This window comes from Dioscorea cayenensis, chromosome 3, assembly GCF_009730915.1.
Source record: "Dioscorea cayenensis subsp. rotundata cultivar TDr96_F1 chromosome 3, TDr96_F1_v2_PseudoChromosome.rev07_lg8_w22 25.fasta, whole genome shotgun sequence".
Taxonomy (NCBI): Eukaryota; Viridiplantae; Streptophyta; class Magnoliopsida; order Dioscoreales; family Dioscoreaceae; genus Dioscorea; species Dioscorea cayenensis.
This window is the reverse complement of record NC_052473.1, coordinates 3,673,006-3,693,374: the sequence shown is the minus strand read 5'-3', so window position 1 is coordinate 3,693,374 and position 20,369 is coordinate 3,673,006. Positions and strand designations below refer to the sequence as shown.

General features: G+C 37.1%; 1 protein-coding gene across 5 annotated transcripts in view; it reads left to right on the top strand.

The window, feature by feature from the left end:
• The window catches only part of LOC120252843 (protein PHYLLO, chloroplastic), a 95,270-nt gene that overhangs the window by 62,974 nt on the left and 11,927 nt on the right, over positions 1-20,369 (top strand). For all 5 annotated transcript variants that reach the window (XM_039261036.1, XM_039261032.1, XM_039261044.1 and 2 more), the window contains 5 exons: positions 3,629-3,696; positions 13,756-13,914; positions 14,392-14,517; positions 14,608-14,739; positions 14,855-14,972. In XM_039261036.1, the coding sequence (XP_039116970.1) occupies positions 3,629-3,696; positions 13,756-13,914; positions 14,392-14,517; positions 14,608-14,739; positions 14,855-14,972 (603 nt within the window). The remainder of the gene's footprint in view (positions 1-3,628; positions 3,697-13,755; positions 13,915-14,391; positions 14,518-14,607; positions 14,740-14,854; positions 14,973-20,369) is intronic.

The window sequence follows — 20,369 nt, the reverse complement described above, 5'->3', positions numbered from 1 at the left end:
TAAGTTGCTAAACATGCTTACCTTTCCCTTAATCCATTATTTTGGCTTCTTGCTATAAAAAGCTTGCGAAGTGAGGAAAATATGGAGGGATTCCCGGATTTAGTCCCATCCTTGTTGGCTGGCAATTATTCCTCATCCCTTTGCTTTATCTCTACCCCTTTCTTGCTTCCTTCCACCTTTAACCTCATTCTCCTCTCCATTGAAGCCTCAAAAATGAAGAACCTTACCGGAGCACTGTAGTGGCGACGATCAAACCGGGGAGGAGCTCTTCCACTCATCAACAACCTAGAGGTATTTGTTGAAGGTTGTTCACATTGTCCGGAAGATAACTTCTCTTTCATGCATGATGGTTGTTAGCTTGTTGCTTGTGTTTGCATGAGGCTGTTGTTTGATTTTTTTTCTTTGTGCTTATCCTTGCATGAAAACCCTCTCTTTATGCATGTTTTGAAGCTCTTAGTGAGTGATCTATGCTCTCATGTGTCTATGGTTGCCTTTGATGATGATGTTTGCATGAAGAGCTTCACCATTTTGATTTATGTTTGGCTTATCCTTGCATAGAGATATAGATTTATTGTTGCATACATGAAACCACCTCCATATGTATATATATATATATATATATATTTGAAACCACTCATACATGTGCAAGAAACCATGTTCTCATTTGCATAAAAACTTATGTTTACACCCTTGAATGTTAGCTTGCATGATCCATGCCTTGGTGTATGAGTTTTTCATGCATACACCTGCCCTTATATACATATATATATATTATATTTATTTACTTTGTGTGCTTTACAATTGTGTTTAAGTGACATGCATCTTGGTTTTGTTAATATGAGATATATATGTATTGGCATATCAAACCACTATGTTGGTAGAGCATGAGTTGTGTTCTTTTGTTTATAGCAATTGATGTTTTGTTGCTTCTTTTGAATCCTTGAGTTCTAAGTTGTGTTTAGAAAGACCATGCTTTGTAGTAGAGTGTTGGTATTTTAGACTAGCTTATCTTTAACCTTTGTGCTTGAACTCTTCCAAGTATTCATGTATATTTGGTTGGCTTTCCCTTGGATTTTAGGACCGCCTTGAGCATCATCTTGGATTTCTTTTGAATTAGGGGATCACCAAGTAAGTAATCCCTTGAACCCTTGTATTTAAAATTTAGGATTTCTTTTGAATTAGGGGATCACCAAGTAAGTAATCCCTTGAACCCTTGTATGCATAAAGAGAGGGTTTTCATGCAAGGATAAGCACAAAGAAAAAATCAAACAACAGCCTCATGCAAACACAAGCAACAAGCTAACAACCATCATGCATGAAAGAGAAGTTATCTTCCGGACAATGTGAACAACCTTCAACAAATACCTCTAGGTTGTTGATGAGTGGAAGAGCTCCTCCCCGGTTTGATCGTCGCCACTACAGTGCTCCGGTAAGGTTCTTCATTTTTGAGGCTTCAATGGAGAGGAGAATGAGGTTAAAGGTGGAAGGAAGCAAGGAAGGGGTAGAGATAAGGCAAAGGGATGAGGAATAATTGCCAGCTGACAAGGATGGGACTAAATCCGGGAATCCCTCCATATTTTCCTCACTTCGCAAGCTTTTCATAGCAAGAAGCCGAAATAATGGATTAAGAGAAAGGTAAGCATGTTTAGCAACTTAAGCAGGCTCTAATTAAGGGCGGGGTCCACAAATTTTCATTTTAATTAAAATTTGGATGATTCTGTCAAATTCAATTTTACCATATTTGGTGCCTTTTAATTTGTCTTTATCTCCCAATGATTGAGAATTTAAGGAAGCTTTAAAAGAACAGGTTGATGTGGAAGCTTTTAGAAGCAAGACAACTAAAGTTATTGGTGGACCTGTTGAAAATATCTTTCACAAAAATCTGACCGAACTTTGCAGGGTTTCAGATTGTATTTGTAGGTTCTATATTTGAATGTAGCAATAGATGGCCATCCTATCTTTATGGAGCTTATCAATTTGTTGCAGGAGTGCATTTGCAAGCTGTTGAAGTTGTTCAAGGTAAAAAATTTTGAAAAAAATGGTTTGTAGGAGTAATAGAATTGAAGAAAAAAGCATGATGGCATTAAATAGAGCTGGTAGAGGAAGATGGACAGAACATTTGGAGCAGGTTGATGCATTACATCACTACTTGGGAATAAGTATTGTGGCCATTGTAAGTTCAATGGAAATTAGATGTTGCACCAAAAATAGAGTAACAGAACAGCTAAACCATTCTAGTTTTTGTTAACCTACCCATCTGTATTCTGAGATGGAGTTACCTTAACTTCCTGACATCATATTTACCATATCATTTCTAGACTTAGATTTGATCTTTATCCTTTTCATGCTTTATATGGCTTTCCAACCAGTTATTTTTCTTTTTGTGTTTTTGGAGTAATTGCATTGTTTTATTATCTCTCCTCATTAATGTATAAGATTTTTTTGCCAATTTGTGTGTGTGTGTCTTCTTGTATTGGAATTGATTAAGAGGAATTTCACTGCTTTGATCCTAGTACTAAATGATTGCATGTTTCTTAGAATGAAGTTTTCCTAGAAGTGGGTTCCTTTTGTTTCTATTGTTAGTTATTCACCTTCTTCTTGCCTGGTATGGTATTTATTAATCCATTTATGTCTACTTGTTAAAAAGGATTTCAGTCTTTTCATACTCTTTTCTTTTTCCAAGCGGATATACTTGACTCGTTTACCTGCTATACACTTCCTCACTAAACCTTCTTGTTCTAAAGAAGTCTTTTCTTATTTTGATCTACATACAGTTATGCAGGGGAGCCTTGAAACTTTACACAAATTTCACTCATAATATATTTTTTCATTATCCATGGAGATAATGGAAAAAATGTTATTGGTTGTAATGGGATATCTGAGATCAAGACAAATACAACTGGTGCTGTATAAGTGGTTTTTCTATTATAGAAAAACCATTCTTTGAGTTGTTAGATCCATCGAGGATTCAAATTATTTTAGTTGTTAGTTTGTTTGGATTGCGTTAGCACTAGACACCTTGAAGCTGATACACGCCTTTCTAAGATTGACCCAGACTTGGTCTTCGGGCTCCTTAAATCTGCCAAATTTCTCTCAAATTTTGATATAAACTTGGCATTCAAAAATATCAAAAAGATCTCAATGAAAGTACCAGTTGATGGTACCTCAATAGTAGGATTAGGTGAAATTAGGATTTGTGAATGTCAATGGTAGAGTCACTTGAGTGTTTAGATGAATCACGAGACAATATCTCTTGATCCTTGGAAGAAGAAGCTGCTTTGATCAAATCGAAGACTTCTTTTATGTCAAACTATGATTAGCATCTATTATTTTTTTCAATTTTTTAAAAGGAAAATTAAGATTACTGATGTAGTTAAATCAAGGCATGCTATAGTTACAACAATTATTCAATGATTTATTTTGAAATAAAATCTGGTGGCTTTCTAGCGACAAAATCATAATATTCATTTGTTTGTTATTTAAGAAATGTATATTCCATTGTTATCAGCACACAGGAGGAATATATATGCCATTGGTTCTCTGCTTGATGGAAATGGTCTTTATTTCCTATTTGCTTATTGGGTAGTTGAGATGGAAAATAATTATGTTAAAGTGCTTTGATTATCAGGTACTATGCATGGTAGGCGATGTGTCCTTTCTTCATGATACAAATGGATTAAATATCCTTAATCAGTGGTACGTGCCCTTAAATTTTTAATCTGAATCATCTCAGTCGTCTTTAGTAGGTTATATGTACTCATGTTATTCTCTATTGTTTTATGACATGAATTATATAGACATGCTAACCTTCAGTCAACCAAAGTTTTAGGAGTCTGGGGATCTAAACTGGCTATCTATACAACTCATTACATGAACAATACCAGATTCATTAAGGATTAGGGCCTTTAAATATTATTACTCTGTAAGCTTCATTGTTCCATTTGAAGAACATTTGCATGATGTATCATAGAATAATAGCTACTTTTGGTGAGATCATCTATTGTTTCATGGTATACCTTTTACCTTTTTCTTCATGCTAGGTGCAGTCTGCTTTTTGGGAAATCATTGATTGATGGTTCTCAAAATCAGTTGCTGGCTGCTGGAACAGAATTGACACATAATAAATATTGCAAATTTCATTATAAAATGGCCTTTTTTTATGTATTTACTTAAAAAAAAATTGAAAGCTATATGTTTATGTAGTAAACTCTGCAGCTTCTCAGAAAAAGAGAAAAAGAAAAAAGAAAAAAAAAAGAAAAGGAAATGAAGCAGTTAACTGTGCCTTGCCCATATACATTAAGTTTGCATTAGGTGAATCATATATATTTCCTAGTGGCAGTAAACATCTGTCAACAGAAGTTCCGTTGCCATTTTAGATAAAAACTTGAATGGTAAGAATAAGACATGCGCTTTGATAACTATTAGATACTTCTTTTATTTCCCTTTTTTAAAATAAGCAACTTATATCTATTCTGTTTTTGGCCAAAGAATCCAGGAGAAAAGAAAAGAAATTAGGGTTCAACAAGACAACTAGGCTTATCTTTTCTTCTTGAATGCTAGTTGTAACTATAAAATGTTGTTTAATGGTTTTTAAAATGTGTCCTTAGTATAAGGATCTATTGTCTGTTTGTTGAACTCAAGGGAAGAACACACAGAATTTCTTTGATAATGCTGAAATAATTAGGTTTATAGCCAGAGTATAAGAACACAACTATTTCATAGACCTTCCCCCTTTAACAAGGAGTCTCCTCCCACAACTATCAGCAAAAAAAATATTTTCCCTACCTTCATTTACATTTACGGTAACTGCCCTCCATTAAAAATACCATACAATAATTACCCACGTCATAAAACATAACTGTTTGATGCATAACTGCGTAATACATGTCTAATCCATAACTGTAAGCATGACTATTTAATATTGCTCATTAAGTCTATCAGTCTGTATTTTATTTGTATTAACATAAACCTTCAATTGCCTTTAGGCTGTATAGCTTATCAATGCCTCCCGGTGAAGAAGCAGCCTTGTCCTCAAGGTTGAAATGCGGGTACTGTCCCCGGAAAGCATCCCTTTAATGACCTTGGGCCTTGTGGCTGCCGGTCCTTATTAGCTTTAATTAATTTAACCACTTCAAATTTTCCATGTTCCATGCCCTCATCATCTTTCACCCAAGTTCAATCCCTAAGTTTCCTCTATCGACACTGATGCATTGGCCCATTTTGTTGGTCACATTAAAAAATTGTCCTTCCTATTCTCTCCAAATATACTCTTGATAACGCAAATGTTTAATGCTTGTATTGCTAAATTGAGTGGGCTGTTGATTAATTGCAGCAAAATTAGCAGGTGGTGGTCTATTAGATAACATCCCTGTTTTGGAATTTAGAAACAGGGCAGAACGTTGGTCTTAGTCTTGGCTGAAATTTAAATTCTTTTAAGTTGTACTTAAAAATAGCAATCCAGCGTGTCCCTGTAGAATCATGACCGTAGCTACCCATTTTTGAACAATCTGTAACTGTCCTGCAGAATTAGATGGGGTTGCATATGAAAAATAACTTTCAAATTTTTTCGAAAATAACACTCATAGTTTCTCCAAATAATTTATTCTCAATTGAACAGGCAAGGCTGACCACTCTTGGCACATTTTGTGGGTCATGAGTTCTCCTCTGAATGTTATGCAGTTGCACGTAAGCTTCTACTCAACTTGTTTGACGGATTGCAGCCAGTTGTTCATATGGATTTCCCACATCACTGCTTGAACATCTTTTGAGCAATTTAGTTTTCAAGACTTCCCAATTCAAATCCAGCAATCTCTTTCTCAAATACCTAAACCAGTGCACTGTGTGCATACAAAATCTAGAGATATTTTCAATTCTAGTTTGATATTTTGAATTTTAAAGAATTTTTTGGCCCTAGCTAGTTGCCTAATCGGATCATTCTTATAGTAATAGGGTAATTCAAACTTCTTGAATGCTTCAGATAACTTGTCTTTATAGTTGGTTGAATGTATATCCACAGGTGTTGGTCCATGGTGTATAGGAATTCTTGAATGGCTAAAACTTACTGCTTCTAGCTCCACAACCTTAGGGCCCTTTTGTTTCACTAACCCTTTCAACAAAATTCGCAAGTCAACCAAAGTATAAAACATCTTCTTTATCTCATCAAAATCCCTCCATATTTCTTCCACAGAATTTCCCATTGATTTTAATTTGGTTATGGTGGTCTGAATTGGATCTCTGCATCTCATCATTTGTTGCTCCATTATTTTCTTTAGGCCTTCCACTCTCGAGTCCAACCTTGTCAGGGACATCCAGCATAATCAAATTGTTGGACTCAAGAAGAATACACAGAGTTTGATAATATTGAAATTATCTGGTGTATAAGCTAAATTATAAGAACACAATAACTAAATTATAAGAACACACCTATTTCATAGGTGTGAGAATAGGAGAAATAATTTGTATATTTCATTAGTAAAGGAGTACAAGGATATATATAGAGAAATACTAGGGTTTTGTGGTATGGGCCCAATATGGCCCATTAACCAAATATAAACTATAACATAACTCTAACACTCCCCCTCAAGCTGGAGCATATATATCGAGCATGTCCAACTTGTTACATAGATTACTAAAGACTTTAACATTTAAACCTTTGGTGAAGATATCCGCCAGTTGCTCAGACGACTGGGTATACGGCGTAGAGATGACTCCCTTCAGTACCATATCACGAACATAGTGACAATCAACCTCCACATGCTTGGTACGCTCATGGAATGTTGGATTATTTGCAATGAAGATGGCGGCCTGGTTATCACACAACATCTGCATAGGTATTGTGATAGGGAATCCCAACTCAGATAGAAAAGACTGCACCCAAGCCATCTCACAAGCTGTTTGTGCCATCGATCTGTACTCTGCTTCTGCACTTGATCTCGAAACCACATTCTGTTTCTTGTTTCGCCAAGTAACCAAGTTTCCACCGACATATGTACAGAAGCCCGACGTAGACTTTCTGTCTCCTCTATCACCAGCATAACCCGAGTCAGAATATGTTGTAACGTCTAGGTGACCATGATTTTTGTAGAGAAGACCTTTGCCGGGAGCTCCTTTAACATATGCAAGAACTCTCAGAGCACCTTGCCAGTGAACTTCTAGTGGCTCATGCATAAACTGACTCAGGAGTCCAACTGCGTAACATATATTAGGACGAGTAACAGTTAGATAAATGAGCTTGCCAATCAAACGTCTGTATTGACCAGGATCTTTGAGAAATGGGGAAGATGTCTCCCAAAAGGGTGGTGACTGCTCAATAGGTGTATTCTCTGGTTTACAACCCAATAAACCAGTCTCCTCAAGTAAGTCCAACACATACTTCCGCTGTGAGAGCGTCATCTTTCCTTTGGCATATGCAAACTCAATACCAAGGAAGTATCTAGGTCGTCCCATGTCTCGTGTAACGAAATGCTTCATTAAATGCTCCTTAGTTCTTTGAATTCCCTGGCGATCACTACCTGTCAACAAGATGTCATCGACATATACCGCAAGTACAACACAACCAGATGAAGTGTTCTTATAGAACACAGAATGATCCACATTACACCTGCGAAAACCATCTTCAACTGCAATTACACTAAATTTGTCAAACCATGCACGAGGACTTTGTTTTAGACCATAGATCGCTTTCTTGAGCTGGCAGACTAGATTCTCCCCCTGAGCAACATACCCCGGAGGTTGCTCCATAAACACTGTCTCAACTAAGTCTCCATAGAGAAAGACATTCTTCACATCAAGTTGACAGAGTGTCCATGATCGATTCATAGCTACCGACAGTAGAATGCGAATGGAATTCAGACGAGCAACTGGTGAAAAAGTTTCAGCATAATCAACACCATAAGTCTGAGTAAAACCACGGGCCACTAGCCGGGCTTTGTAGCGATCAACTGTACCATCCGCTTTGTGTTTTACAGAGAAGACCCATCGCAGATGGCGATGCTCGGGCATCGCGAGGCAAGGCACAGCGCCCATGTACCACGAGATCTCAAGGCTTCCATTTCCTCATTCGGTCTGCGTTTGCCATTGTGGAAGCAAAGCGCGCATCCTGGTAGTTCACGGGAATTGACTCGGCGAGACAAGGAAAAGAGCAAATGTGCGGAAGGGACAGGGTGAAGATTATCATAAGAAACAAAAAGGGAGATGAGATGTTTAGTACAAGAACGAATACCTTTGCGAAAGGCAATGGGAAGATCAAGAGACGGATTTGCATGGTCCGGGGAGAGGACCGGAGGGATCGGAGCTGGCGGTGGTACATGTTGGCGTCAATGATAAACCTGTCCAAAACGACCAACATCTGTATCCAATGGAGGAGGCGTCACACTAGGCATAGGCACAGGCGGAGGGACCGAGACAGGGATGGGGAGAATAATATCAGATGACGTAGTTAACATGTCGTGAGAAACTGAATCAGAGAAAAATGATTGAGACTCAAAAAACGTGACATCCATGGACACAAAAATACTTCGACTAGTCGGATGAAACAACCAGTATCCACGTTGGGTGCGGGGAATAACCAACAAAGACACATTTAAGCGCACGCGGGCGCAACTTGTCCAAACTAGGAGTTAAATCCTGAACAAAACCAACACAACCGAAAACACGAGGGGATAAGTGAAACAACTCGGTATTAGGTAAAAGGCGACGTAAAGGAACCTCTCCCACTAAAGGGTGCGGAAGGCATACGATTAATAAGATAGACTAGCAGTCGAGATAGCATCGGACCACAAATACATAGGGAACATTACGCCTACAAAGAGAATGCGTGCAACATCCAAGATGTGACGATGCTTTCTTTTCGACTACTCCATTTTGTTGAGAGGTGTGTGGGACGAGTGGTTTGATGAATAATCCCAAAGGGACGCACATAAAAGAATTTTACAGTGAGAGAGAAATTCTAAAAGCATTATCGGTGCGAAGACATTTGAGAACAATGGAAAATTGATTTTTTATTTCCAAAATGAATTTTTGAAGGACATCGACTAATAGATCGAGCGATCTTTTAACAAATATACCCAAGACACTCGGGAAAAATCAACAAACACAACATAGTAACGATGACCAGAAATAGACGCGACCTTAGAAGGTCCCCAAACATCACAATGAACTAAAATCAAATAACGACCGACTAGACACTAGAGTAGAACGTTTAAAAGGTAGCACGATGATGTTTACCCAGTGACACGACTCACATTAAAACGACTCGACCGGAATCCAAGGCAAAGTTCTTTGAAGAGCGACTAAGAGAGGGTGACCCAATCTACGATTGCCATATGAGTGATGACTCGAGTCGAAAAGCGGATGTTGCTAAACCACGAGGAATATCATCACGCACTAACGATATACGCCCGTCACGCGATTACGCCCCAAACCAATCCTCTTCCATCGCGAGATCCCGAAAAATACTGATGAAAAGGGAAAAAAATGTTACACTACAATTCAAATGTTTGGTGATCGCAGAAGCGGATAGCAAGTTGACGGAAATTCAGTACATAAAAAAACATCATTTAGTCTAAGTCGAGAGGAAGCTCGCATAACTCCCTCTCCCGGACACTCAAGCACGATCGTCCATCGGCAGATTGCCACGGAATGAAAAAAATAGATGGAGAAAGATTTTTGAAAAAGGGTTTTGTACTGCATGTGAGAAGAGGCCCCGAGTTAATAATCCGAGGGAACTATCCTCGAAGCAAGAAAGGCATTACCGAGGAAAGCGGAAGAAGAGGCGTGGTGTGAGACGCGTGCCCTCAGCATGTCTTTGGGAACCGTACAAAGTCGACTCGAGAGATAGTGACAAACTGTTCAGCACTAGAAGTGGGTGACGGATCGACCACCTCGGTATTAGCATTGGCCACTGACGGGCGACCATGCTTATCCCAACAACGATCCTCAGTGTGACCTGGCCGTCGACAGAAGGTACACACAAACCTATTCGAGAATCACTGGGGCCAGCTCCTCGACCACCACGAGAGGAGCCTTTACCACCACGCCCACGAGAAGCTAGCAAAAGCGGATCGATCGGAGGATACAGCAGGGCGACGGAGATGTGGATGTAGAAGGCAGGCGAAGGACGCGAGCATAAAGCAGCGAGCAAGATCGGGGCATTTTCTCGGGAACTCAAAATAGAGCCCTTCACCGGTTTTGCATCTCGAGGGGAGCCCGGAAAGATATGCGATGACTCGCAACTTCATTCCGAGTACGACGAAGGGTGGCGGATCAAGAACTAATGGTGGTAAATATCCGAGCTCATCCAGCAGAGCTACGGATGTGAGTGAAGAACCGAGGGCGGTACGATTGCCTTGGCGGGGTCAGTAAGCAGTTGCTCATACAACTCAAAAAACACGAGAGATATTATTTTTCATTTCCATATGTCAATCCGACATCTCCCAAATTGCCTTTTGCAGTGAGTCAACATCACCACACTACGGCAATATCCGGCTCCATACTACCCGATCAACCATGAGCGACTCGCGAGCATCCTCGAGAAGCCAATCAAACGATACTTGGCATCCTTCGAGTCCGGCGGATCTACCGTGAGGTACGACGATTTCTTATGAGCCATAAGGAACTGCTCAAAACTCTGCGCCCAAAAAACATAGTTCCTTCCATCCAACTTTTACGAGGTACAATGGAGATTCTTAACTAAAGAATCATGAAACGAAGACATGACGACGACAAGACAAATCCTTCAGCAACAAGACAAGGGCATTGTTGCACAACCGCAAGCGCACGGTTTTGCCAAGTAGTAAATAAGTATCGATCCCACGAGGACCAAGTATTGATTACCAATTTATTGCAACAAGAGATTATCTAGACAATTAAAAAGGTAGGATTTAGGAATAACAAGAAGCAGGGAATAAAACACAATCAAGGCTGAAGGAACACAAGGCTGTGGATCGTTCTTCAGATTAAAATAGACTTAGGTTTTGGGAACTCACCACAAGGTATAACATGAATAATGTGCTGGATCTAAACTAGATTTGGGCAGATCTCTTGAAGGGCATTAATCCTAAGCTATTTGTCACTCTCTTTCAAGAGATAACAAGTTAGGCTTGATCAAGGCTACCTCCTACTTTCGTGGTAGATAAACCCTTCTCAAAACCTGAATAAAAACAGTGATTAAGCAATGAGCCCTCAAGAACTACCTTTCAGCAGGTTCAGGGTGATTAATGAGGTTCCAAGACCCAGGTTATCCTCTCAGTTAACCTAGATCTCTAAGATAGCAAGCAATGCTTTCACAATCACAAGCTTTGACACAAATCAGAAATCAACTCAAGAAATCTACCATTAAGCATAAAAGATCCATACAAAATGTATTAACACATCAAACACATAACACCTTGGGCTAATCCCAAACCTAAGAAAAGTTCTACTCACACACCATCTCAGTTACAAAGAAAAAGATAGAAAGAAAAGAAAGTCTGCAGAAAGCAGCACAACAAGCTGAGAGGACTCCCTATGATGTCTACAAGGTTTGATCTTAAATTTCCAGCTCTCCTCCCTTCTTCAACTCTCTCCAGGTCTTCAGATCTTCCTTGTTTCCCTTTCCAGCCGCCAGCCCTTTTCTCCCAGCCTTCCTCCTTTCCCTAAAGTCACATTCTGATCCTTTTATATCCAAAAGATAGAAGCTGGGCCCCAGCCACTTTACAGTCCACAGGTACTTTTCGTAGTACACAGGCAGGTTGTGGATTTCCCCAGTCTCCAGTTTCAATTCCTGCTTCCTACAATTAAAACAACTAGAAAGAGTAGTTTGTACAAAAAGAAAGGGAAAATAATAATAAAGACTAGGAAAAATGCATGAATACTATCTAAATGCATGATGTTAATAATGCAATTTGTATGTGCAATAGGCATCACTGGTGAGGGCTGAGGAACATCACCAGGTGCCCATAGACCAACGAGAACGGCAAGAGATGAACAGCGGCTGGTGGTAGAGGTGGCGGCGGTGGGTGGAAGACTAGGGTTTGGAGTGGCGGCTAGGGTTTAACCTAGAGCTCTGATACCATGTGAGAATAGGAGAAATAATTTGTATATTTCATTAGTAAAGGAGTACAAGGATATATATAGAGAAATACTAGGGTTTTGTGGTATGGGCCCAATATGGCCCATTAACCAAATATAAACTATAACATAACTCTAACAATAGGGTTCCCTCTAACAAGGATGAAAACTGAAACAAAATAGAGACAAAAAGATTGTTTTTTTTGGTTTCTTACAAACTTTATTAAAACACAAGGTACAAGGCTTCTGTATATAGGGCTGTACATTACTAATTTACCTGCCTAATTATAGGTGTAAATACAAATTAAAAAAAAACTATAGAAATCAATCAACGACAATTACGCAAATCATCAATGATAGTTAACCAATTATCTAAATCTTTCCATATTTTCTACAAATGAGCCTCCTCCTTTTACAACAAACAGCAAAACAATAATCTCCTTACCTTCATCTATGGTAGCCTACCCCCTAAAAGTATCATACAGTAACTGCCCACACCATAAAACATAACTATCTAATGCATAACTGCTTGATACATATCTAATACATAATTGTCTAAAAGATTACCATCTAACACTGCTCATTAAGTTTGTTTTTTTATTTTTTAAACATAAACCTTCAGTTGCCTTGGGCTGCGTAGCCTATCACTGTTCTTGTTAAGTATGTTAGAAATCAGCTGATCCAACAGATGAGACACATAAAAAGCATCCCCTTACACTATACAATTGCTCATAAATACATTATTACTTTTTAGGGATTTACACATTCAGATTTTTAAAACTATATGTATTTTTGCATAAAACTGCTTGATACTTTTCCTTATTTTTTAGAAAAAAACAAGTGAAAAGCAAAAAAAAAAAAATGCAGTTAAATGTGCTTTGGCTTTATATTTTAAGTGTGAAGTGGATGATTCGTACATAATAATTAATTGTAGTAGCCATTTTGTCCACTCAATTTCCAGAGTAACTTTTGATGAAAACTTGAATGGTGAGAATGGTCAGACAAACACTTTGATATCACATTCAGTGCTTATTCTATTCCCTTTTGAAACATAAGCTACCCTATATTGGTTTGGGAAAAAGGGTCAAAAAGAGAAATGGAGAGATCAGGGTCCTATAAAATAATGCCCATGCTATTCTCTTGAGTTTTAGATTTTGATGTGTGAAATGTCTTATGATGTCGTTGAAAGTCTCCATTTAGTTTAAGTATATGCTGCTGGTTCTTGCTGAATATCTTAGATTTCCCTTTTGCTTATGACAATTGACATAACTTGCCTAGCCCATGGCAATGTTAATTTTTAGTTCTCTGACCAATTTGAACCTTAATTACGTTTGACAGCAATTATCAGACTTCTCTTGCATTCATTTTTATATATAGGTCTTAGGTTAGATATGCCGGTGGTTCTTGCTGAATAACTTAGATTTCTCTTTTGCTTATTACAATCGAGTAAATCGACATAACTTGCTTAACCCATGACAGATGTTAATTTGCTGTCCAACCAATTTGAAGTTTAATTGCATTTAACAACAATTTTCAAACTTCCCTTGCATTCATATTTAAATGATTTAGTTTATAATCTCTCAAGATAAATATTAAATTTTCCTGTTATGTGACCTTTTCTGTTGCTTTTTACTTCAATTATTTGTCAGGTCTCACTGAAATCCAAAATTATATCTTTAGTGACTAATAATCTGTTATTATTTATAGCAAAAAGAGGAAACCAATGACGATACTTGTGATCAACAATCATGGGGGTGCCATTTTCAGTCTTTTACCAATTGCAACTACCACTGAACCTAGTGTACTTGATCGCTACTTCTACACATCTCATGATATTTTGATTGGCCAACTATGTGCAGCACATGGGTAATGTATCTGTTTTGACTTATAACTTCCTTGATATGCCCCTATCCAACAGTTGTATTTTACTTTTACGTAGACGACATTAATTTTTTAAATCATTCTTATTTTATCGAAGACAGCATCTTATTATTAAATAGTATCTGTGGCATGCACTTAATTATTTGTTGTTAGACCTGAAGCATTCTTTTATCATAAGTGACTTTTATCTTGTTGTGTTGAAGGGAAAGAGGAGAGCATTAAGATAAGATTTTCATTAACTGATAACATCTATACATGGTTTGTGTGACCTGAGCTGCCTGTGCCCATATGAGTTTCAGAGCTAAAGATACATATGCATATGTATATATATATATATATATGCTTGTTCCTTGAGATGTAGAATGACCATTCTCATTTTATTGTTAGGTTCTAGGATAGAATTTCCAGCATATTGATAGAGTTGCTATTTCAGGTGTTTAATGTGAAATATTGGTTTTTCAGTGTGAAGCATTTACGTGCACGAACAAAAGTTGAACTTCAACATGCTTTACAGAGTTCTCGAAAGGAACAAAGGGACTGCTTAATAGAAGTTGAGAGTTGTATTGAGGATAATGCTAATTACCACAGGTGCTTGTTTTGGTCTAGACTGCAATCTTTATTTTATGGAATTACATTTCATATTATTGCAACCTGCCATGCTCATTGTCTTCCTTGCAGTGTTATGAGAGCATCTGTTTCTGAAGCTGTAGACCAAGCATGCCATGTTCTGTCAAAATTTGTTACTTTTGATCATATTAATGATAGACCATCCATATGCAAGATTACTAAAATGGAGTATTCAGTGTATAGGCAAGTTTACTGACGAACTCAAAATGGGCATTTGAATATTTTATGATTTATTGATATTCTAGCAGCTAGAAATATTCATTGATTACTATCTTAATGTATTCTTATGGTGTTGCAGAATTAAACTATGCGCACCACCTACATCAAGTCTTGTGAATGATTCTGGCAGCAGTTTCAACCGTGAAGGTCTTATACTATCTCTAGAATTAGATGATGGAAGTTTAGGATTTGGGGAGGTACTACTCGTCTTCAATTATTATAGAACTTTTACACATAATTTTCATCCTTGACCAAGAAAATTCTTGTGGTTATAAGAAATCAAGACATTAGATTTGGGTGCTTTACTTATATATCCCTGTTCCATGATATTAGAATATTTTGCTGGGGCTTTTAGTGTATAACATCCTTGCCATTGATCCTTCTATGAAGTCTTATTACTAAACTAATCCCAGTATACATCATGCTGAATATATAGATTCTTGAAGGAATTCCTTTATTATTAGTTTACCTTTACCAATATACATTTAAATCTTGGATTATCTTGAAAGGCGAATCTTTCTTTTCTTTTAGAAATTGTTTGAACCATATGTTATTAGAGTGCCCTTATTTATCTTTTCCTATTGTTAGAACTTCCTTGTATATCTTTCTCCTTTTTAGTTTCTTCCATATTATATAATTTTCTCTTATTTAATTTTTTTATGATTTGTTTCCTTATGATGTAATTCCTATTATGATTTGTAGCCTTTCTATTTATAGAGGGTCCCATAAAGCTATCTCGATCTCATTACATTCACACAGTGTCAGGAAGCCATGTTCTGAGGGCCATCCTATTATGATTTGTAGCCTCTTTATTTATAGAGGGTAATTCTTCTCATAAAGTTATCTCAATCTCATAACATTCACATGGTATCAGAGAGCCATGTTCCGAGGGTCAGATCAGAATTCTCAAGAACCCTAGTTGTCCAAGACTCATCCACTCACGCTCTGATAACCTCACCACTGGCATCGAGATCATCCGGGTCTATTGGTGTCATCCTCTATGTGTTGCACTATTACAAAATCTCCTAGTCTTCTTTATCGTAGGTTGGGTCATTTGGTCTTCAAAAGTTAAAGAGAATGCTTCCTCATTTGTTTCATTTGCAGTTCCTAGAGTGTGAATTTTGTCAGTTTGGAAAACGTGTCCGATCTTCTTTTTCAAATAATGTCTAGTCAGATTCTAACTGGAACCTTGCCCACCCACAGTTCTTTTTTTCCAAAGTTTGGAAAACATGTCTGGTCTTCCTTTCCAAACATGTCTGGTCTACATGTCGACTTTCTACTTTTGTTAGACATGTTTTTCGCAGCCAAATTTGGCTATTGAAAATTTTCCATGTGCGTGTCTTGAAAAATTAAAACTTACGACATGCAACGAGTTAAAGAAATTGGTGGTATGGAAGTGAAAGTGATCTTAAAAAGCTACTTTTATGGGTTTACAGTAACCTGAACAAGATTAAATTCAATGAAGTAGAGCCAAAAAGCATTTTCTAGGAGTTAGGAAAGTTGTATATAGCCAAGTGTAAGAATTTGAATAATCTTCCTAGGGTCCTGTATCTTGTTACCCTTGTTACTCTAAAGATAGACTAATGCAAAGTTTTGGAGGAATTTGTCAATAGAGAGAGAGAAGAAACAAAGCAAGTTTCAGAAAACCATCCCACTTCCCCCTGCTAGGAATTTTGAGCATTAGTTTTTTAACAAATCTATTAAGTATAAGCAATTTTTTACTCATTTTTTTCATGTCTTTTTAATTTAATTATTTAAGGTCCGAAATTGAGTAAGCTCATTTTTGACTTACACATTATTACAAACAAATTCATAAGACTTGCGGAAAAATGGTGCAATGGGTTGAAGTGGGATAATACGCATAACATCTAATCTTACATTGCAACCAAAATCAATTTCAACAAGCCCGGTTTCCTCCCAACATCTTGTGGCTCCCTCTCACTGGCTGACTCCTTCAGCCCCTTGTATCCATCCAATGGAAGGCATATAATCCCTCCTAAAGCTAAGCATCAATACATCACATGGACTTCCTTTAGAAGGGACAATACAATTAGAATTTAACCTCAACTACAAACTAAAGAAATCTAATTGGCCCTCCCAAAGGTGAATGATGGTTTGGAATGTTAATATTCATACTTAATTTATGAATGACATTTATTTGGTTAATTTATATAGAGGATCATGTAATTGAGTGTAGAAAGTTGAAACAAACCAATCTCTAATACTAATATTAGATAACATCTTTCTTTGTAAATTGTAGGATAGTTGTACCACAATGAGAACTTAAAAAATACTTTTTCAAAGTTGGAGTGCCCAAAGTCTTTCAGCTGGTTTTCAGCTTTTCTTGTGAGGCGCCTTTCATTTTTTAAATAATGTTGCTTGGCATATTCAGTTCATTAGCCATGTGTTGCATTCTTCATTTTTTTTTTTTTTTTGTTTGATATATTCTCACAGAGATTTCACAAGTGCAAAGGCGATGCTTTTGAACGTTTCACCTTTAACCCTGAAAAAGTGATGACTTCTTTACTTCAAGAAACTAATACAAATGTTTATAGTCGTCTTTTAATTACTATCTTTGCGTTAGTTTTTTGGTATAAGAGAAGCCATCACTTTTTCGTGATCAAGGGTGAAAAATTCAAGAGCACTGCGTGTACGTATTGGTGGATTTTGCACTTAGAGGTTCTGTTTGATTTGTTAATGAGATCAACACTAGCAATACAATACAATATAAACAGTTAGAGTATAGCACAAGTGCTTGTGCTGTTCTATGTTTGATTTTCATCGGAATATACACATTTTTTGTGTTTAGTGTTTTATTTGCATATGTACGAAACACACAAAATAGTAAAATTACAATAATATCTTTTTACTATTCTATATTTGTTTCATAATAAAAAAATTACAACAATATTTTATAAATATCTAATCAAATTCTACAAGGGCCAACAACATAAAGTCAACAAGTAGGTTTTGATCCAAACACAACATGATTTTACAAACATTCAATCCACAACAAACAAACTTTCATTAAAATCTTAATCCTAAGAAACAAACAAATAGATAAGTAAATGAATGAATAGATAAATAAATAAAATGAAATAAATAAATCATGCTATCACCCTTGTAATATAGTAGTGTAATTTTTAATTTTAAATAGGGACAATTTTGCATTAAATTGTCCTATAATTCGATAACATTTTTGTACGGTGGTTTTAGCAGTACAAAAAATTTATGAAGTTGTGTTGTACCGATCCGATGGCTTTTGTTGTACTCCCACTCCATTTGTAAATCAAACACATAACAATAGAAGTTGTCATGTGTTGTCCCTTGAGATCTTGCGTATCAAACGGACCCAGAATCTCTATGAGGCTATGTCGAACAAAAAGAAAAGTGTTGAAGAATGGTAGCAAGTGGTTAATGAACTAAATAGGCCAAATAGCAATATTATTTAAAAAATGGAGGATGCCTTACATGGTAAGCTGAAAGTGTGCTGTAAGACTTTGGGCACTCCAACTTTGAAGAAGTGCTTTTTTAAGTTTCTCATTGTGGCACAACTATCCTGCAATTTACAAAGAAGGATGTTAGCTAATATTGGCATTTGAGCTTGGTTTGATTGGTTTGTTTCAACTTTCTAGACTCTATTACATGAACTTGTAAATATATTAACCAAAGTAAATGTCATTCATAAATTAAGTTTGATTTTCAACATTCCAAATCATCATTCATCTTTGGGAGGGCCAATTAGATTTCTTTAGTTTGTAGTTGAGGTTAAATTCTAACTATAGTTGTTCCTTCTAAAGGAAGTCCATGTGATGTATTATTGATGCTTAGCTTTAGGAGGGATTATATGCCTTCCATTGGGTGGATACAAAGGCTTAGCCGGTGAGAGGAAGAAAGAAGATGTTAAGAGGACCCGGGCTTTTTGAAATTGATTTTGGTTGCTATGTAAGACTAGATGTTGTGCTCATTATCCCACTTTCACCCATTCCACCATTCCTCTTCATAGTCAAGTCTGATGAATTTGTTTGTAATAATGTGTAGCTCAACAAAGAGTCTACTCAATTTCGAACCGCCTTCAATAATTAAATTAGAAAGACATGATAAAATTAGTGAATAATTGCCTTTGCTTAATAAATTTGGTAAAGAACTGATGCTCAAAATTTCTAGCAGGGGGAAGGTGGGGTGGTTTACTGAAACTTACTTTGTTTCTTTCTCCCTCTATTGACAAATTTCTCCAAAACTTCGCATTACTCTATCTTTAGGGTAACAAGGGCAACAAGATACAGGATCCTAGGAAGATTCTTCAAATTCTTGCACTTGGCTATATACAACTGTCTCAACTTCTAGAAAATGCTTTTTGGGTTCTACTCCATTGAATTTAATCTTGTTCAGGTTACTGTGAAACCACAAATGTAACTTCTTGAGATCACTTTCACTTCTATTCACCACCAATTCCTTTAACTCGTTGCATGAAGTTTTAATTTTTCAAGGTGCTGATGCGTGCTGATTAGTTGTAAAGGTTATGAGGAGGAGGGAGAGGAGCAGAGATGAGAAAGTAGAGGAGAAGAGGAGGGATAAGAGAGGAGACAAAGGCTGAGGAACAGATTTCATTGTTGCCTTGCATTCATTACATTCATGCATATCTATTGACATGGGCAACACAGCTTGACACTGCAACACGTGCCACTCACTCCTTTACCACCTAATCATGACCAAATCACACCCTCCATAACCACTCTTTTAACAACCTAGACAGGCACAAACTCCCAGAATACTAATCACTCAAGATGCTAATTAACCACTAATTACAGTTGTTCATATAATGGATTAATTAATTAACCCATGACAGTGGTTGAACTTGGTTGACCTTGTACTTGCAGTGACTGCGCCTTGTAGAACGATGTCACCAGTTGATTTTTGCTGCACCGGTGTCACTGCTCTCGAGGTCCCTGACATTGCAACATGCACCCACAATTCCTGCAACTTAAGGATCCAAAAGGAATGGATCCTAATTCATGCAGTTTCTCTATTTGAATGTAACATATTGGCAACTCTGTTAGTAGATTGAAACCAACAAGAGATTCGATGAGCATGCCTATTATTTTCATACTGTGTGGATGGCTGTAGCTCAAGCACCCCCAATTTGTACAAGCCAGCAGACCCTTTTCTGATTCACCAATTCTTAGCTTCCAACATCTTTAGAATTTCAATTGCTTGAGTTTTCTCAATTATATACGCGCTATTGCCCTGGAACATTAAATTTACTAGGTTGGGGAAATTATGAGACAATTTGAGCACAACATTTGCTATAAGACCCTCTTCTGATTCTCACTGCCTTATGTTTAGCATCTTTCTCAAGTGTCTTCATTACCAAATTCACTGTTACTTTAACATGCCTCCTTGATACATGCTAATCTATTTTAACTAGCCACATTGCAAACAAACCAAATAGCCAGATGCAAGCTAAACATATTATTTGTACCCTATCCAACCCAAAAGATTAAGCTAATTGGATGAGAAATCCATTCTTATGTATTCAAATTCACATTTTCCAAATTAACAATCGTAGAACTATTAGTTACTCTTAACACTAA